At 34.9% G+C, this 19,416-nt stretch overlaps 5 protein-coding genes across 5 annotated transcripts; 3 read left to right on the top strand and 2 right to left on the bottom strand.

The window, feature by feature from the left end:
• Positions 1 to 2,048: 2,048 nt before the first annotated feature.
• On the top strand, positions 2,049 to 3,188 carry LOC124450990 (centrin-3-like). Its single transcript, XM_047001636.1, has 4 exons — positions 2,049 to 2,359; positions 2,462 to 2,576; positions 2,648 to 2,839; positions 2,917 to 3,188. Exons 1-4 carry the CDS (start codon positions 2,210 to 2,212, stop codon positions 2,958 to 2,960), a joined length of 501 nt encoding a protein of 166 aa, XP_046857592.1. The 5' UTR covers positions 2,049 to 2,209; the 3' UTR covers positions 2,961 to 3,188.
• Positions 3,189 to 3,408: 220 nt separating this feature from the next.
• Positions 3,409 to 5,084, top strand: LOC124450986 (ropporin-1-like protein). The gene is made up of 6 exons (XM_047001633.1): positions 3,409 to 3,594; positions 3,676 to 3,796; positions 4,294 to 4,385; positions 4,447 to 4,516; positions 4,625 to 4,800; positions 4,895 to 5,084. The coding sequence occupies exons 1-6, from the start codon at positions 3,461 to 3,463 to the stop codon at positions 4,968 to 4,970; spliced, it is 669 nt and encodes a 222-aa protein (XP_046857589.1). The 5' UTR covers positions 3,409 to 3,460; the 3' UTR covers positions 4,971 to 5,084.
• A 584-nt stretch (positions 5,085 to 5,668) lies between these two features.
• LOC124450985 (WD repeat-containing protein 61-like) lies at positions 5,669 to 8,616 on the bottom strand. Its single transcript, XM_047001632.1, has 11 exons — positions 8,388 to 8,616; positions 8,286 to 8,313; positions 8,106 to 8,208; positions 7,924 to 8,009; positions 7,777 to 7,863; positions 7,516 to 7,664; positions 7,356 to 7,449; positions 6,564 to 6,657; positions 6,264 to 6,356; positions 5,980 to 6,058; positions 5,669 to 5,900 (listed from the first exon to the last, which is right to left on the bottom strand). The coding sequence occupies exons 1-11, from the start codon at positions 8,388 to 8,390 to the stop codon at positions 5,811 to 5,813; spliced, it is 906 nt and encodes a 301-aa protein (XP_046857588.1). The 5' UTR covers positions 8,391 to 8,616; the 3' UTR covers positions 5,669 to 5,810.
• A 72-nt stretch (positions 8,617 to 8,688) lies between these two features.
• LOC124450992 (cytochrome c oxidase subunit 7C, mitochondrial-like) lies at positions 8,689 to 9,433 on the top strand. The gene is made up of 2 exons (XM_047001638.1): positions 8,689 to 8,877; positions 9,121 to 9,433. The coding sequence occupies exons 1-2, from the start codon at positions 8,773 to 8,775 to the stop codon at positions 9,244 to 9,246; spliced, it is 231 nt and encodes a 76-aa protein (XP_046857594.1). The 5' UTR covers positions 8,689 to 8,772; the 3' UTR covers positions 9,247 to 9,433.
• LOC124452230 lies at positions 9,336 to 18,969 on the bottom strand. The gene is given in 24 exon segments (XM_047002813.1): positions 9,336 to 9,848; positions 9,923 to 10,061; positions 10,310 to 10,477; positions 11,424 to 11,494; positions 11,590 to 11,632; positions 11,732 to 11,817; positions 11,896 to 11,951; positions 12,695 to 12,815; positions 12,886 to 12,985; positions 13,046 to 13,215; positions 13,364 to 13,379; positions 13,381 to 13,459; positions 13,800 to 13,856; positions 13,976 to 14,154; positions 15,687 to 15,820; positions 16,247 to 16,363; positions 16,434 to 16,627; positions 16,701 to 16,733; positions 17,097 to 17,149; positions 17,356 to 17,477; positions 17,566 to 17,685; positions 17,837 to 17,983; positions 18,135 to 18,308; positions 18,679 to 18,969. Coding segments are annotated over 22 exon segments (2,178 nt in total). The 5' UTR covers positions 18,195 to 18,308; positions 18,679 to 18,969; the 3' UTR covers positions 9,336 to 9,848; positions 9,923 to 10,009.
• Positions 18,970 to 19,416: the final 447 nt, after the last annotated feature.

Genomic DNA, 19,416 nt, shown 5'->3' with positions numbered 1-19,416 from the left:
GGGAAGAAAGTGCTGAAATTCGTAGAACGTTGCATATGAATGTTGATGGAGTCCGCAAACGAGGTAGACCGAGAAAGAGATGGATGGATGCTGTGAACAGTGATATGAAGGCGATGGGTATAACGAGAGATATGGCGAGAGATAGAGACGTTTGGCGTGGAAAAATTCATGGACCGGTCAACCCCCCTAGCGGGGATTAATACTGGCCGGTATACAAATGTTGTTTGTGTTGTTGTTATATGTACAAACTACCATTTGGGAATTAAGTGATAAACAACTTGTTAAATCTTTGTATTTTACATCAAGCCTTTGAATTAGTTCCTTTTATCTCTTGGTAAAAAAATATTAATGAAAGACTTACAAATCAAGTTTCTCGAAAATAGTATTTTGTACAAAGAATCTAAATAATAGGAAAGGTCACATGTTGAAGAGAGACTTTGCTTCTTTGACTAGGTTACTTGACCATGAGCAAATTTAAATTTGTTTACAATTTGTTAAAAGAATTCTTTTTATTGATTTCTACTAATTCTTCATAAGACACAAAGAATTTCTTTGCCATCTATTTTTGCTTCCTCTACATTCAGCTTCATTGTAACCAATGAATGCATCCGATGTGAATTTGTGGATCACCTGGAATCATACCAAGTATGGACTTGATGAGATGAGACAATAATATGTTTAATTTTTCATGCATATTAATGATATAATCATAAGCTACTGTTGAACAAAAATTTCAAGGTAGAAACAAATCTTAGCACATTGTTCAACACACCACTTTTATCTTGGTTTTGAAGTAGTAGCCTGTTTACTGTAACAATAAATACTTCATTTACAGAAACGCTAAGTAGTACTTTAAAACTGTTTGCATAAATCAACTTTCCAATCCCATTATAATTGTCTACACTATACAGTCAGTCAAATTGAGCAGGCAAACAGTTTAATAGTTATTTTTATTATACAACATATACCATTGTTCTCATTAATTTTGCATGGCACTGCATTCAATTTCAACACAACTCTGTTGTAAACTTTGCCTTCATCTTTTCAAAAAAAAACATGAACAAATTATGCCCCATTTTTGGGAGGTAAACTCAATTCAAATCAGGAGAGTTAAGCTTGATGCCTTGATCATGATACAAGATGGATGCAAAACTCGATAAAAATTGACAGCTTCGCCACTTCTGGCGAGCGATTAAGTGAAGAACAAACAAGACTGGACCAAAATAACTTTAAATTAAAACTTAGTAGTAGAAACACTCTTCAAGTATCGTGTTAAAAACAAAATAGTAAAACTACTACAGTGCTACTTACCGAAGTCATGAAATGTTTCCTTTTCTGTCGCTATTTCAGCATCCGCAAACCGCGGAAGTTTGCAGATTGTTTAATAAATAAAATTTTAAAAAAGTGTTTGTGTTAGGAAAATAGTTTTGGCGGATTTTGAAAATATTTTTTATTCTCCCAATCGTGGTGGTCAAATCAGGGTGGGCGGCAAAAATTTTATTTCATGAACCCGCGTCTCTCCGCTGACTTTGCCCACCAAAATCCGCCATGTTTTTGACCACGCGGCCGCGCGCTAATAATTTATAGTAATTTTGTAGACGTTTCCCCTCCAGGTCTTATAGAACTTAATGGTTTGAACCCGGGAGTATCGTTACATGTTTGTAAATGTAGATCGTCCAGGTTGGTATAGTCCTGAGAAGGACTGTTTTTTGTTGTTGTTGACTGACGTTTCGACAACCTTAGTCACAGAATAGATACATATGTATCTATTCTGTGCCTTAGTGGTAGTCACATTTATACTGTACACACAATACAATGACGTAAGAACCATATAACAAATACGGCTAACCTGACGTTTACTCCTCATTTGACTCTGAAGATGACTACCGCTAAGGTTGTGGAAACGTCAGTCAACAACAACAAAAACAGTCCTTCTCAGAACTATACCAACCTGGACGATCTACATTCACAAACATCTACATCACTCTCTTGCCTATTGGTCAAGGGCTTTTCTTCGTTTGAACGATGTGTTTTTAACTAAACACAAACATAGCAACTACTGGCAACGTGTATGTGTGTACCATTGAATCTGTGCACATCTTTATCTACAGATCATAAGGCCGTTTACATAAAAAAAGATACTTCTGATCGACAGAAAGAAAAAGTATAGTAAAGATCTGAAGAGATAAAGTTAAGAAACGAAACGACAATGTCACTTAAGGCGCCTGATTTTTCAAAAAGCAAGACTGGAAGGCCAAAGCGGCGGGAACTTGGTGAAGAACAAAAGCAAGAGATTCGTGAGGCTTTCGATTTATTTGACACGGACAAGGACAAGGCGATAGATTATCACGAGTTGAAGGTAGAGTTTAGACTCTAATCGTTGGATTATGAATGATTGTCTTTCTCGTGTCTTGTCTTTTGTCCAGTTAATCGTTCAGTTTTGGCTACATTGATTTGCCAGGTAGCAATGAGAGCTTTGGGTTTTGAGGTGAAGAAAGCCGATGTCTTGAAAGTAATGAAGGAATATGATAAGGAAGCCTCAGGAAAGATAACTTTTGATGATTTCTATGAAGTCAGTAAGTGTCACATCATTCTGAGACATTGATCTGTCACATGATGTTACAGCTGACAAGTTTCAATTTGCTAGTGACAGATTGGATGTTGGCACGAGATCCTCGGGAAGAAATGTTTAAGGCATTTCGTCTGTTTGATGATGATGACAGTGGCAAGATCAGTTTGAGAAATCTTAGACGGGTTGCTCGTGAACTTGGAGAGACCATGACAGATGAGGAGTTACGGTCAATGATTGATGAATTTGATAAGGATGGTGATGGAGAGAGTAAATATTTTCATTTTATCCATTGTCGATTTTTGTTGATGATAATTGTTTGACTGCATCTTTATGTTCTTTTTAAGTAAACGAAGAAGAATTCATTGCTATAATGACTGGGGATACATGATCAAGTGCTCCTATTTTCAAAGATGAAACATAATCATACTTAACATAAAAAATGTTTATATTCTAAACCTTGGACACAAAAACAACTGAAACATAGCTTTGTAACTTTTCTAGCTTTGCATAGCTCCGTAGCTTGGGTGTTGTTATGAACACCCAAATTGTAGTACATAAATTGTACATTGTATGTAGATATCACCTACTTTCATAATGAAACATTTATCCAATCCAATGCAAAAGCCTAATACATAGGACAAATGTTGGTTATTGGTCTAATATACGACAAATGTGATGAACCTACATCGGCATGCATAAAGCATGTATGAAATTTTGCAACATGTGTATGAAAAACCACATTTTAAAACAGTCATTAACAATTCTTGGGTCATATGCTGATTTTAATAATTCGCCACCATGCGCATGAGCACAATCAGCTGCCATGGTAACATATCTTTGTTTGCATAATGTCAGCTTCCTAGTGTCGGTTTTGGCAAAGAAAACAGGATGCCTGCAACAGACGAACCAATTTATTGCTCGCAACAGATCAATATACCCCCTGAATTGCCGGATATTTTGAAACAGTTTACCAAAGCAGCTATAAGAACGCAGCCGCATGATGTTTTGCAGTGGTCGGCGGCGTAAGTAAATCGCTCGTTGAATGCTCTCAACTATTTTAAATAACTGACGTCGATTCTTCTCCGTTTTCGTCATATATTTAGTTATTTTGAAGCTTTATCTAAGGGGGAACCTCTACCCGTAAAAGATCGTTTAGAGGTTCCACTTGGCGCAGCTCTTGAAAGACCAGTGACTAAAGGTTTTATAGAAATATTGCATAAACAGGTATTTTTTGCTTAGTAAAAACAAATTAGACAAACTACCAAACGCAAACTACTCCATCATCAACTTGTTTGCGTATTTTGAAAATAAAGTGTGTTTGCTGTATGTCATGTTTGTGGCCAAAATGATTTATGCCGCTGGTTTTATGCTCTGTTCAGCATTGGCACTTACCAACTTACCAACATGGCTGCTTTAACATCACCAGAGGGATATCATATGAAAACCCACAATAGGTCAATTCAACAAGATTTAGCCCAAGCTATAAAACTTGAATTGCTCAAGTTTACAAAATACATTTCAATAAAAATCTCATTGTTTAGACTTAAGACAATATTTTAAAATTTTTAAATACTCTGTTTTTCATCCTATTTTCCTAGGGATTGCACATATCATTCTTTCTATTGGATTTTTTTGTCTCAAGCCACATAATTTCATAATCTCTTAAAATGTATCGTCTAACCTAGCTGTAACTATTATTTATTAACAAACTATGTTTGTAGCTGGGCTCAAAACCAGTTGTTGAGAGAATAATACTGGAACAAAAATGGACACATTTATCATTGCCACAAGAAATGTTATTTGAGATACTAAGGTAGAGGCATACAATTCTCAAAATTTGCAAGCAAATACTGATATTGACAGTTTTGCCACAGATTGGGTAGTTTTGCCGAAGAAATAGTATGGCTTCACTTTCTATCCCTTGCAGTTGTGACAATCAGTGAGGTATGTTTTACTTATTGCTTTCATATAAATCTTTTCTTACCATTTTTATTGCTTTCATATAAATCTTTTGCTACAACCAAATCTTTTAATTCTCATCCATCGTTTCAGAATTTGAGTGCTGCGATGGAAATCATTTGTGAGATTTTAACGACAGACCTTGAAGGAGGGCCATCAAGAATTGATTTTAATATTTTTACTGAGCTGTACCAATACCTTGCAATGATTGATGGTGAAATACCAACAGAACATGTTAATAATGTGCTTGAGCATTTACAATATGATGTGTAAGTCTTGTTAACCATGCTTACAAGCTGCATTAAATGGCTATAAATTGAATATTTTGATTTGTTTTTAAAAGATATGTTTCTTGATTTACAGGGAGAAACAAAATGGAATGATTTCGCCTCAGAATTTCATGCATGCATCATGTCCACCACTTGCACCGCAGATGTAGGATTGGAAGGGGTACACGTTTGGTTGTCATTCATCTTGAGCATTACCGTCCTGTTGAACGTTTTATTTTGTAAATAGAAACGTAGAATAATGTAAATAGACTACCTTCTCCAGAGTTGTGCTTGCTTGGTTGTATCAATAACTTGAATTTCCCTCCTTTCACTCTGACCAGTGACCACTCACTGTGCTATGAACACGTTCAGTTGAGTTGAGGTTGAGACCAGTGGTAATGGGCTGTGAGCAGAAAAACCAACATGGCGAGTTTCAAAGGAGTTATTGGATCAAGAAAGATATTTTCCCTGTCAAATACTGCAATTTTAAGCCATTTATTGACAAAATCTTACCCACAATCATTGGCTTCCTTTCGATCAATTACGCTTCTCACAAAATTTAACGTCGTAGACAATAGCAAGCAAGGTCAACGAAGCAAGCGTTACAAAAAAGCCTATGCGATCGGTTTCTTTAAAAATAATAAACGCCAAACTGCAGATATTGGGGATGTCATAAAGGTTGCTGTCAGAGGGCAGACATGTAATGCTTTAATCGTTGGATCAAGAAAACCAAAGGGCAACAGTATGGTTCCACGTTACGACAACAATAATGTTGTGTTATTAGATGAAAACTTCGCTCCACTTGGGACAAGGATAAGAGGACCTATACCTAATGTTTTACGCAAGCAGCGAGAGAAATACGCAAAGGTTTTAGCAATTGCATCCAAGTTTACATGATGGAAATAAAATATTCAGCGATGAACAGCAATTTTCTGATTTGGTGTTATAATTTGGAGTTGAAAAACGAAATGTATGCCCTTCTGATCATCGATTTTCCATGCCCGATTTCTTTAAGTTGGGCAATTGTACACAACAATTGACTTATCATCTGACACAGAGACAACTTTAGTGCCACTTTGGTTGTATTTCACACCCCAAACCTAAAACAATGTGCTTAAAAGTTCAATCCATATTTTCTGTAAAATTACTGGCAGATTGTAACGTCAAAATTTATTTTACCTGATCTGAATGTTCATAAAACGTGTGAAGACATTGTCTTGAACCAGCATCCCAAATTTTTACAGTTTTATCACTTGAGCTGTGAATCAAACAGAAGTTCACACATTTTATGTTCTACTTTGAAGAACTATAGAGCACCATTTAATTTTATTCCAGTTCCTTTGATTTTTTAAATTTTTAATATAAACTTGGTTTTCATCACAGTTTTAAGAACTATCAAAGATTGCAAAACTTAACTGCACTTTCTCTTCATATACTCTTGCTTGTTATTCAAATTTACTTACCTTGATGCAAAATGTGCATTGTCAGGGGAGAAAGAAACACTAAGGACCCAGGAACCATGGCCTGATAAAGTTCCAGCTAAGTTTGCATGCTGTCTGAGTAATGAAAGCTAGTTAAAGAATATCAACCAAAATATAACTTATTTCATCAATGCATTAACATTCTTTAGCTTCGCCATCATGACAGGCACATAGTTAATTTAGTGACGTTTTAGACATTATATCATGATTTGAAAAGTGTTTATTTGAACACTCAACTATTTCACTGGAAAACTTCCTTGCTACATGCTAGGTAAAAGATACACATCATACATCTTAATGTGATTATCATCTGATCCTGTAATCAATAACTGAGAATCTGGTGAAAATGTCAGTGACCTTATAGGCATAGCATGACCTGCAAAGATAAATGGTGAAAATGTCAGGGATCTTATAGGAATAGCATGACCTGCAAAGATAAATGGTGAAAATGTCAGGGACCTTATAGGAATAGCATGACCTGCAAAGATTAATTGTAAACATGTCACTGAGAATATGGTAAAAATGTCAGTGACCTTATAGGCATAACATGACCTGCAAAGATTAATGGTAAACATGTCACTGACTGAGAATATGGTGAAAATGTCAGTGACCTTATAGGCATAGCATGACCTGCAAAGATAAATGGTGAAAATGTCAGTGACCTTAAAGGAATAGCATGACTTGCAAAGATAAATGGTGAGAATGTCAGGGACCTTATAGGAATAGCATGACTTGCAAAGATTAATGGTAAATATGTCACTGAGAATATGGTAAAAATGTCAGTGACCTTATAGGCATAACATGACCTGCAAAGATTAATGGTAAACATGTCACTGACTGAGAATATGGTGAAAATGTTAGTGACCTTATAGGCATAGCACGACCTGCAAAGATAAATGGTGAAAATGTCAGTGACCTTATAGGCATAGCATGACCTGCAAAGATAAATGGTGAAAATGTCACTGAGAATCTGGTGAAAATGTCAGTGACCTTATAGGCATAGAATGACTTGCAAAGATAAATGATAATTGTACCAAAAAGTTGGGTCAAAACTTTTATGAATAGATTTTCTACCTTCCAGAGTATGAACCAGTTTACTGGTAGCAATATCAAAAATATTGATAATTCCATCAATTGCACCGCTTGCAATGTATTTACCATCGGGGCTCTAGATGTAATAAGGTACAATTATTTAACCAAGATAAATTATATGTATTCCTAATATTTTTCTTACATATGCAACGCTCATGATGAATTTTCCTCTTGTGTCCAGAACACTTTCTTTTTTTCCACTTTCCACTCCAATAAGGTTTATTTTTCCTGAATGAGTGCCTGTTGCAATGAACTTGCTATCTGGTGAGAAACCTACAGTCCATGTGTCCACTAGAAAATGTTTCCATGAAAGTTGTGATAAGAAATATGATACTCCCATTAAATACAAGATGTGCAAAACATGAGAACCAGAAATTGAAAGGGGATGTCAGTGAATTGATACCTGGACCACAATCAACCGATTTGATTTGTTTGCCATTTTCAAGATCCCAAATCCTTATATGACTATCCATGGAGCTAGAGGCAGCAACTACAAAAAACAATTTTTTAAGCTTGTTTTAAATACAAGCAATGTTGCATCAATTTTTACCTGTGCCATTGGTATTTATATCCACAGACACAATTCCAAGCTGATGGCCTTCTAAGTTATACCTGAGCTCCAACTTTTCATTGTTCCTTTAAGTCAATTACATGAATTGGTTAAGTAAACAGTCCTTAGTCTCAGAATCTTGGATATAACAGATAGAAAGCTCATTATGGTTAGTTGCTAACCATTTCCAACATTTTACAAGGTCATCAACTGCTCCACTGAGAATTCGGTCAACATTGTCTTCATTTGTTGACCAGGAACAACACCATATGCTTTCCTCATGAGCTTAATTCAAGTATTAAACGGATTGTCAACATCAAATTTCCACATAAGCTACGACATAGAAATTTATTATTTCATACCATCTTTCTCCTTGTAAGCAACATTAAACTGAAATAAATAAATTAAAAATGCATTAATGAGTAAAATATTATATGTATATTAAAATAAAATTCAAATCACACCATTTTTTATTCTTCAAAAACACTGGGTGAAGTAGCAATTTAAAGTTTCCTCACTCTTGATGTTGCATTCCACAGCAGTAAATAATCAAGTTAAAATTTCGTTTCAATCACAGATTAATTGTAATGTATATTTTCACATACTCACAAATAGTATTAATTTCATATACATAAATACACAATTTTACTAATTTTTTTACCGCTAAGTTCTATTGGTTCACATTTAACCAATCAATGAGGTCGTTATAAGACGGAAGACGAACTTTGACTTTCATGCCGCAAAGACTTCTGGGTTTTCCGCCATCTTTATTATTATCAAATTTTATGTTCAACTCTTTTTGTGATTTTGTTAAAATCGTGATAAAATCAAGTTTTGGAGATTGTTGTAATGTCTTCTATACGTAGAGGAGTTTTTCTTGCTCAGTCTGCGGCTCGCCTTCGAGCTTCTGGTCGTCCTTTAGTACGTGGAGAGGTTGAAAATGCCCCAGGAGAGGTAAATAGTATTTATGAATTAGAATGAATTTCTTTCTTTAAATTTAACTTATACATATCTGTTGATAAAGACCAATATATTTACGTCTTTCAGCTAAACTCTCGTGTGTAGAAGTTAGACTTTGAACACACAATTTATTCTACTGTATTCTAAATATTGTCATTGTCATTTGTCAATACTTGATTTTCAACCTGTACACTGCAGCAAATGTCCTAATGTTTATAAGTTTCATTCGTTTTTCAGAATCTGCCATTCCAGATAAAAAACAAGCCAAGACTGCTAGCTACTATGATTCTTTTCCTTGGTACAGGGTTCAGTATTCCTTTTATTGGTGTCCGATTTCAAATGGCAAAAAATAGCAATGCTTAAACTGTTTTGAAGAAATGACTATGTAAAAACTAGTGTTCACAATGGTTTTTCAAACAAAAAAAGTTACAAAAGAAATAAATATGACTCAATTTTGATGTTTCACAACTGTAATTTATCAATTTAATATCAGCTTTGATAAAAAAAAAATTTCTCCAATGTTTTTCAATAAATAGGGTTATGATCTTGATGGAATATCTCTTATCTCATGTAAATTATACGTATAGCTATTTTCTTTAAACAATATTTAGTCATATGTCCAATTCACTTCTAAATCTTATATATAAACTTTGCTGTATGTGTCAATACAACCCAATTAACTTGGGCCAATAGAGTGATTCAAACTCATTCCAATTTATAAATTTCAAAAATATCTGCAAACTGATATGTTTTTCGTTTGCACATACAAGAGCAAAGGAAAGCCTAAACTTGCCATTTCTTCAATATCAGAAGAATTTCTTGGCAGCATCTCGTTGACTTTTATATGTAAAGTATGTTACAAGAACAATTATTTGAACAATAACAAGGAATACAAAATAACCAGGTCCTATACAATTTGGCATTTCCACAACTGGACAAGGCTTTCCGTCATCTTTCCCAGCAACCTAAAATAAAAAAACATTTTCCATGTTGTTCAAGATAATATGCTTTCATTTATAATCCAAAAAAATAGTTTTGCCTGTTGTTTGGTAACCAAATGATTAACGTTTCCATCATCATTTCCATGCTACTGTAGCTACTCAATTCAGTAGCTGTGTTGTCACCATTATCTCCTGTTTCGCTTTACTTTACCAGCATCAAGACCATGCACCATATTCCTAATTGAAACAATTCAAAAAATATTTTTTCCTTGACATGTTCTTGGCTCTCTAGACTATATTCCCTCTTGTACACAATGGTGCTTATACACAAGGGGACAAGTACAATATTTCCACTTGAACACAAAGGGAAACATTTTGACAATCAACCCTAAAACATTGGTTTCACTTCTATTGCTAATCTTATCATATCATTGCTCTTACTTATATTACTATTACTAGGGGATAGACAAAAATAGGCCCCTTACTTCACTTCTTCCATACTACTTTTTAATTGATTTTGCAGATTGACGATACTATTGATTTCCTGTTTGGTGATAGATTCTCCTCCTCCACCACTAAGTTTGCCTTCAGTCATGAATTGTTGAAGGTCATTCACTTGTGTTGATAATTCCCCAGTCTTCTTGTGGAGATTGCTACAAAGTGGTGGTAGAAATTTCAATGAGTGTAATGAATACATAAACATAGAATATACAAACAAAATACATAAAATATATAAACAAATACCATAATATATAAACATATTGCGCATTTAATGAAAACAAGTTTTTTTAAAATAAGCATGTTTCAACATCTCATGATGCCATCTTCAGTATTATAAGGAATATTATGTATGTGATGAATATATATATATATCAGAGTAATATGATACTGTGATACACTTTATACACTTATGAATAGATTATTATATTACAATGAAATAGTGGTTAGAATTAATGATGAAAGTATTTACAGGCTGAATATAGTGTTAAAAGGAAAAACTTGAACGCTGAGATTAGGGTTAGTTTACTCATATATATTCATCACATACATAATATTCCTTATATACTGAAGATGGCATCATGAGATGTTGAAACATGTTTATTTTAAAAAAACTTGTCGTTTTTATTAAATGCGCATTATCAATAGTGCTTTTACACAGTTACATAAACATATACAGAATACATAAACAAAAACCACAATGTTATGCAGTGTGCGAATTAATGGTGTGCAATGTGCAATTTGCACATCGTTTTAGCTGAAACGTTGCACATCACTTTTCAAACGATATGCAAAAAAATTCTTTATTGATTACTACCACATAAATTGAAGAAAGCTTTCAAGCTTAATCTTTACTCATCTTTACTTTATAAACGAGTGCGCTGCACGACATTAAAATCCATTTATCAAATTCAAAGACGTTGTCATTGAGACTGGGAAGTTTGTCAACAGTCTACATACATGGTGCTTATATGCTTATGACAATAGGGGTATAATACATTATTAATGTCAATTTTTGCATTTGCGTTGTTTTGTAAACTGTTGTGTACTGTTTTTTGCATCATAGCTTCATAACATTGTTATGATGGAATCTCAACTCACTTCACAATATAATGCACAGCATTTTGACCTTCATAAATCAACCTCAGATCACGATCATAAGATGTCTCAAACTGCAAAATACACAAAAACAGGTATGGAAAGTTAAAGCAGTAAGTAAAACACAGGAATTCCAGGAAGGTGGATAATCTCCATGGACTAAGTCTACCTGTGATTCAGGAGATGGTTCTTTTGGATGGGCTTTAGCAAATCTTAAAGAAAGCATCGACATTATCAAAAAAAAACTTGCACCAAAAACCACATGAGCATTGAATATAACTTAAAACAAAAAGTAAACCAGTTGAACGTACTCTTCCTTTTCCTTTTGGAATTTTTCTGCCATTTGATCATATTGCTCAGATAACTTCTTTTGTTCATCCTCTGACATTTTCTTTTCCTAACCATAAATGAATTCACAAATTTGACATGTAAGCTTGGCAAAATAATACACTGTCCACTGATTAATTTTGCTTACCCCATCAGAAACTGATGTTATGCTGTGTGTTAAGAATGAAATGACATCATGATCATCTAATAAACAAATATATTAAATGAAGATATGATCTTCGCACTTTGCTGGACAATTTAAGCAATCGTCTCAGGACCTGAAAAAATCAGGTGAATCAACGGGATTCGAACCCATGACCTCTGCGGTGCCGGTGCAGTGCTCTGACCAACTGAGCTATGAAGTCACACAGTGGTGAGCAGGTCAATATTGTTGGGCTCATGTTTTCTCGTGAAAGGAATGTCGTATGAATGTTTTATGCAGTGCGGTAATTGAAATTAAATGAAGATATGATCTTCGCACTTTGCTGGACAATTTAAGCAATCGTCTCAGGACCTGAAAAAATCAGGTGACTCAACGGGATTCAAACCCATGACCTCTGCGGTGCCGGTGCAGTGCTCTGACCAACTGAGCTATATATTGCTCAAATATAAACAAATATATTGCTTGTCAAAGACTCGCTCATATGTATATTTGGTGGCCGTATGCATTTCATGCTTTCAATTCATTTATAAAATCCGGAGAAAAGATCACGAATTGGAAGGCAATTGATCAAAGGTATTTTTAAGCATTTATAAAACTTATGATGCATTTGCAAAACTTATGGTGCATTTGCAAAACTTATGGTGCATTTTCAAAACTTATGGTGCATTTGCAAAACTTATGGTGCATTTTCAAAACTTATGGTGCATTTGCAAAACTTACAGTGCATTTGCAAAACTTATGGTGCATTTGCAAAACTTATGGTGCATTGGCAAAAGCAGTTCACCTGCAAGCCCTCCAGTAGCAGCAGAAACCCCAAAAAAGCCGGCCTTTGGCAAATGAATGTCTTCTACTCTGGTACATAGTTCAAATTCTGGTTTTTCAGACATTCCTTGGTGGAACCAAATCTAAAAATCACCAAAAAGCACATGAAACATGAATTATGCAAGCGCATTTGCCAATAAAAATTTTACAGACTGTTAAAATGTTTGCGTTGTAACGAGCTTTTACACGGACAGGATGTGGACGATTTCTGAAATTTCTTAGGCATCCACCAAGGATCTGATTATGGCCATCTCTAATGACACAAAATCATTACATAATGTGGGCTACCCTGGTTGTAGATCACAATTTATACCTGTGGTGGTCATAATTGATTGTACCATCATTGATCATGATGGAGATAAAGGGATTGTTGTTTTGGCCATCATTATCAAATGAATCCAAAAAGATGCCCAATCCTTTCCAGGGACTTTGGCCTCCATAAACTGAGCCCTCCTTACTTTGCTGTTCGACAAACCATATGGCCTAAAACATGGACGAAAAAGATTGAATTGTCAAAAAAGCATTAAGGCAGTTCAGAAGAGCCACCTGTTTTGGTTATACAATGTGTTTGCTAAACAAAGAAAAACGAATTGAACATTTTCAATAGAAAAGCGTAACTAATCATACAAACCATTCCATCTGCACCAACGACCCTGGCCAGTGACTTTTAAAGTCACTTCAATTTCAAAAGAGTCTGCAGAATACTGATTATTTGACCACATGTAACCTAAACAATAGAAGAATAAGAAATAAAAAACAACAAAAAGTTTATTCTAATTCAAATTTTCAACACTGCAATAGTATGCATTTTTGGGAAAATGATCTGAAACCAAGCAACAAGATGCTTGAAAAATCCTGAAGTAACAACAATACTAAAAGTAAAATGATCAACATGCAGTCATTGCCAATTTCTACTCCATAATTCAAACCTACTCTTATCATATATATTGAATGCAAATTTTCGTCAATTTCAAAACAATATTACACAACTACATGTCATATAAAAAACCCGAAATGGTATTGAATATATTGAACATTCCTTGAAAGTAAGAAAATCATAAAAAAACCTTTTTTATCCCTCAAAGAAGGTGTAATTCTAACTTGATCATCGCTAGGAATAGCACCTTAAATAAAGTAAAATGCAATTAAAAGATTTCACAAAACTAAATGTAGACAAGCTTTGAAATTTTAGAATAATTTAGCTTGATAGTACTATTAAACTATTAAGTATACTGCCTCTTACTTCCACCAACTGTCCAGAAAGGCACTTGTCCACTTTTATTAATAAGATGGGGACCTTTAAAGCTAAATTTGTATTCAAAACGGTTTATGCGTTGGCTGTCTTCAGTGAGATATTCAAAGAAACTACAAAAAAATACAAAGATTGTCAAAATCCACCGAACCGCCATGTTGAACTGGGATCAAACGTTCGGTGAAGCTAAGGTCATTGTAGACACAAAAGGTCGTGAAAATTTGTCATGATATGATTGGATGGTAGCAATCGGGGCTTTTCCCTGAGGTAGAATTGGATAAGGGTAACTGGAGATTACTGGTTGAAATGGTCATTAGTGCATAGCTATTGCCCACAAGCCAAAACGACGTTTCCTGCCCGTGTATATTTATTGAATATAATCATACAATGTGAATAAAGACATAAAAGCTTATTCCAGCAAAAATTAGAAGAATATGTATGCCATTTGGTTTCATGATTTTGATATGATTAAATACATTAAAAGCACAATCATGTCTTCATCAGGTTTCATTTTTCAACAATCTGCGCTGTTCATTATTTGTTTTCATACTAATCTGCAACAAGTCTTGCTTGGTCCATGATTATCTTTTCTACCTTTGCAGCCTCAGGATGTTTGAGTATATGAGGGGGAACCATTAGCACCACCGTCTTCTGGACGGTGCTGGAGCCATCTTATTCAGAGATCTCCAGCATCTTTACTCTCCAGCAACAACAAATCGTCTCCTTGAGCTCCAAATCTTTCAGGAAGCGATAATCATACTCTTGATTGACTAAAATTAATAATAGGTATCATGTATGTTACAAGTGGAAAACCAAACCCATTTTCATATAACCATTGCAGCATATTGTACTTTAAACTGAAATCAAACCTGTTCCAAAACAGAAACAACAAGATGGTTCATCTTTGTAAAAATGCCTTGACCAGTCACTCTCCATCTGGTTGGTCCAGCAGAATTCAGGACAGCAATTCCACAATTCTTCATGCACAGCCATCTGCAGGGTTTGTCCTGACCATAATGCCTGTGACCAGCTAAGTCAATCTTCTTTCTTTAATGACACCATTTCCAGGAGAAAATTAGTTCGCCAAGAACAGTCACACCCATTTCTTTTAAATGAGACTTTGTTAAATGAAAGTTATAACTTGTGCCTGGGTCTAAAATCTTGTAAAATCACTCACTCCTGTAAGACTATGTATGTCACCAATCTTGTTAACAATGAACTGCTCACTAATATGTTTAAGAAGTTGGTAAAGAAGAATTTCTGCAAACTTTCTAGGAGAATTAGTTATAAATGTTGACTGAATTCCATCTCCAATCTACACTTGTTTATTAACCTATCTCATGGCCCTTGGAGATTTCTTAATGATTTACAAATAATCATGGTCAGAGTTGACCAATATGGACCACTGTACCAATTCCTTTACTTTTTAGTATGCCAATGCACATAGCCTAACAAGCAACAAGAAACAAAAATAAAATGTCATTTTACACAGAGGATAATATTTGACCACTGGTTCAATTCAATGAAATGATTGTTACATAACAAAGCAGTTCTCTGGATTTATTGTAGTATATTCTTTGAGACATCTATTGGTTACTTAACGCGACATCCAAAATCAAACATATCACGAAATTATTAGGAATGCGCAGTTTACACATTTTTAAAATGCTCGCAAATACAATAAACAAATCATAGTTCCAACACATCTTCGTGATCAAGATTGAGCCAATTTTCAGCATCCGAGGTCTGCGTTGGTTGTTGAACCACCGCTTCTCCAGCAACTTTCACTTGGTATTCCGCCATTATTAATTTGACTTCGTTGCGAATAGTCAACACCTTTCAAAGAGCAACACGCAAACACAACGTCTATTATTACGGCAAAGAATTCAGAGTCTCTATAATTATGCAAATCATTATTATTATATAAAACATTCGCGTTCTTTCTCTTGAGAGGTCTGAGCACGAATGTTTTGTCAATGAAATAACTCTCGCACGCTTTATAACAATTAAACAAAACGGATAAAACAAAAAATTTCTGTAAAACTCACTGCATAAGGAAAGCGATAAGTTTACGTCTTATGTTGTTTTTCCATTGAGCTATCAATGCAACGTTGAAGACGATGAACATTAAAAGATCATATTGTCTTTCGCGTATATTTACAAATGTCAATAAGACATTACTCTAAGAAAAACATGGCTCTGATACAATAACTACAGTATATATAAACAGTTCCCTGGATGCATCAAACATGTCTCTCTTCAGTCTATGCCTGCATCATCAGCTGCATCAGCATCACCTTCATCAAAGTCAGGATCATCGTCATCCTCATCTTCACCATCTTCATCGGGTTCGAAGTCATCACCCTCATCGTCTTCCTCCTAAAGACAGAAACAAGATTTAATAACAAATTCAAAAACAATTGAACTATACTAAAAAAATAACTCATACCTGAAGGTTGTCTCTTTGTAAATATTCTAATCCAGTTTCATCATCTCCTTCATCATCATCATCTTCATCGTTATCATCGTCGTCATCGTTATCATCATCATCCTCATTATCATCCTCCTCTTCTTCGTTATCAACAACCTCGTTTTCATCATCATCTAGGTCATCATCAAGACCATCCTCATCTTCATCCTCACCTAGGAAAAAGATATTATTAAATGAAGTAAACGTATCCATATATCATTCAGTGTACATAATTCAAGCACATACCAACTTCATCATCACCACCCTCACTTGCTTCATCTATATGGAAAATAACAGGTCATAAAGAATTTTTTAATAATCTGTCCCATCAACACCTCACTAAACATAAACCACACACACTCAATTTCCAAAATAGATGACATAATGAACATGGTTTTGACATCATGTTTCCAAAAAAACATAATTTGAGTGAAAGTTGCTGGGAATAATGCTCCTCTTCCAATAAAAAAGCAAAGTTGAGCATTGTTCCACGTTTGGCGTTCTGAAAACGTGCACTAATTGACTATTTCACAAAAAAAAAATAAAAAAAACCCTCTTTTATTAAGCCACACATGTAGACCACTATTTGATCTTCCATTTCTTTTTTTTAAAAATATCGCAATGAAACGCATGTTTCAATACCGTCGTCATCCTCGTCCGCTGAAGAATCTGTTTCGTCCGCTTCTTTATCGAATCTAAAAACAACATTAGGTAGAAATCTTGAGAATGTGAAATTCAAATTTACCATGATAAGCGCGCGCCGTGTCACACGACACAAACAACATCAAAACACACTACTGAGCATGAAATAATCTTTTCGTTGCTTTCGGTAACTATAGGGGCATCGCGCGCTGAAACGAAGCCGTCTTTAATGCGACGATAACGTACAATCACAACTTACTTGTCATAGCCATCCAAATATTTTAGCGACGGACATAACTTGAACACTTCGCTTCGGTAATTTTCAACATTTGTGACTTCACAATTATACAAGTCAAGACTTTTTAAGTTGGATAACTCCGTCTAAAATCAAAGCAAATGGAGCAAAATATATGAGCATTTGTGGGAAATGGAAGCATCAGTCGGCGTAATCTGTGGAAAATGAACGTACCAAAGGCTTGAGGGTTTCGAAGTCTTTGATTTTATTACCGCTTAAATTTAGATGCGTGAGTTTTTGAAATCCCTGTAAGTGATGCAGGCCGGATGATATTCGATTATCGCTAAGCTCGAGCTACAAGGAGACAGACACGTTATAAAATAACATAAGCTTAGAACGGTATAAATGAAGCATGTATGCAGACAATTCCTACCGGCAGAGAGGTATTTCAATGCAAAAAGTAATGTGGGACGAACAACTGCTACTGTATGAATATAGTACTCACACGTCTTAAATTCGGTAGTTTAGGGAAATTCTTTAGCGAAGTTAGGCCTGCATTGTTTAGCGATAGATAGTCCAGATTCACAAAATTTTCCGTCAGACCTTCCACTTGTCCCGTTGTCCGACAGTTGTCGAGATTTAGTTCTAATACCTGTACAAAGCAGCAACACAAAGCACATGGTTAGCATTTCATGGAGGCGAACAGACAACATTCATAAGAATTGCTTCACATCTATTCAACTTATCCAATAAAAAGCACAGAAAACTTTAACGCATAAAACTCGTTTCTATAATATCTATACCTCAGCAGGTTTAAATCCACGACTTTCAGCTTGAATTCTTTGCTCCATGGAAAAAGACATTTTGACTATTGTAAGTTCTTTAGGACTACACAAATAATCTCGCAACCTTGTTCAAGCGACTTGCCAGGGGTGAGAAAAAATAGTAAAACAGGTGGTTTTCACGGAGGGTGCACACTGAAAAATACAGGAACGTATTAATGAGAATATAGGTTTAATCAAATGAAAAAAAACAACAATGTCTTAAGAATTGACACATTTGACGAAGTTTGAGTCTCCGTAATTATTGAAAGTTTTATTTATAGCTACTATGAAAAAACAATGTAACATACACACATGTAGAGATTTAGTAAACATTTGAAAATAGTATTGGAAAGAAATTCTCCTTAACAAAACCCCACACAAAGAGGTTGTATTTCCGGCCTTGGCTACGGAACAACCGCCATGTTAAATAAAATTTTTAAAAATGAAATTTGTATTTATAGAATATCTTTTCGATATTTGTTCTCTTCCCACGAAAGCTATCTTAAAATAAGCTGTTACCCACGTCCTTGAAATCTAATCAGAAGTCCATAAATAATTTGTAAGCTTCGAGGCAAAATTAAGCCATATATATCTCGTTCCTTTGACCCGCGTTGTTCTACAATAAACACGATTTCCATCCATAAAACCTGTAAAGATGTTCCAATTGTTTCGTCTTAGCATTTCTACAGTTTGGTGACCAGTTTTTAAGATAATATTTTTCATGAAATAAATGCCAAAACTGATTGCATTAGGGCATTTATGAGCCAAAAATGACCTACGCATTCCTCGCTAGCCTACGACTCAAAGCATTAGCGAGCACTCGATGCTTTGAAAATCGTACCCCCTCAGCTGTGCAAAAATAAAATGGCTGATGTGGTTTAGCTAAAATTATTGAAAGCATGCTTTTTTCGGAAATTATCCAAAAATCGCGCAACGAGAATAAATAAGACTAAAGGACCACAAGTTTCGGCACCAAAAGTGGTTTTGTAGTTCATTATTGTACTTTTAAAAAATAAAAAGCGTCATTTGAAATATTCAACAAATATCCGACCAATGGAAATTGGCACATGATTTGAACTTCATGAAGTACCCGCATACGCGTTAAGATGGCCTTTACGTCGAATGAAACAAATATTGAAAAGTGAAAATACCCGGTTCATTAGACCACTGAGACCAGACAAAAGACATAAAAACGTTTTCAAATTTGAGAGCAAAAACCATGAAAGTTTTTTTTAAATTCGAATCCTGGAACTGTCCATTT

Source organism: Xenia sp. Carnegie-2017, unplaced genomic scaffold (genome assembly GCF_021976095.1).
Source record: "Xenia sp. Carnegie-2017 unplaced genomic scaffold, XeniaSp_v1 HiC_scaffold_24, whole genome shotgun sequence".
NCBI lineage: Eukaryota > Metazoa > Cnidaria > Anthozoa > Malacalcyonacea > Xeniidae > Xenia > Xenia sp. Carnegie-2017.
This window is presented reverse-complemented; position numbering and strand designations above follow the sequence as displayed.

Coding starts and splice junctions, on each gene's coding strand:
- LOC124450990 (XM_047001636.1), top strand. CDS start 2,210: ATGTCACTTAAGGCGCCTGATTTTTCAAAAAGCAAGACTGGAAGGCCA. Junction 2,360..2,461: donor TAGATTATCACGAGTTGAAG/GTAGAGTTTAGA, acceptor TTGATTTGCCAG/GTAGCAATGAGAGCTTTGGG. Junction 2,840..2,916: donor TAAGGATGGTGATGGAGAGA/GTAAATATTTTC, acceptor GTTCTTTTTAAG/TAAACGAAGAAGAATTCATT.
- LOC124450986 (XM_047001633.1), top strand. CDS start 3,461: ATGCCTGCAACAGACGAACCAATTTATTGCTCGCAACAGATCAATATA. Junction 4,386..4,446: donor ATGTTATTTGAGATACTAAG/GTAGAGGCATAC, acceptor GTTTTGCCACAG/ATTGGGTAGTTTTGCCGAAG. Junction 4,801..4,894: donor GAGCATTTACAATATGATGT/GTAAGTCTTGTT, acceptor CTTGATTTACAG/GGAGAAACAAAATGGAATGA.
- LOC124450985 (XM_047001632.1), bottom strand. Junction 8,010..8,105: donor CTTGTAAAATGTTGGAAATG/GTTAGCAACTAA, acceptor ATTGACTTAAAG/GAACAATGAAAAGTTGGAGC. Junction 6,059..6,263: donor AATGCACATTTTGCATCAAG/GTAAGTAAATTT, acceptor TTTGATTCACAG/CTCAAGTGATAAAACTGTAA.
- LOC124450992 (XM_047001638.1), top strand. CDS start 8,773: ATGTCTTCTATACGTAGAGGAGTTTTTCTTGCTCAGTCTGCGGCTCGC. Junction 8,878..9,120: donor TTGAAAATGCCCCAGGAGAG/GTAAATAGTATT, acceptor TTCGTTTTTCAG/AATCTGCCATTCCAGATAAA.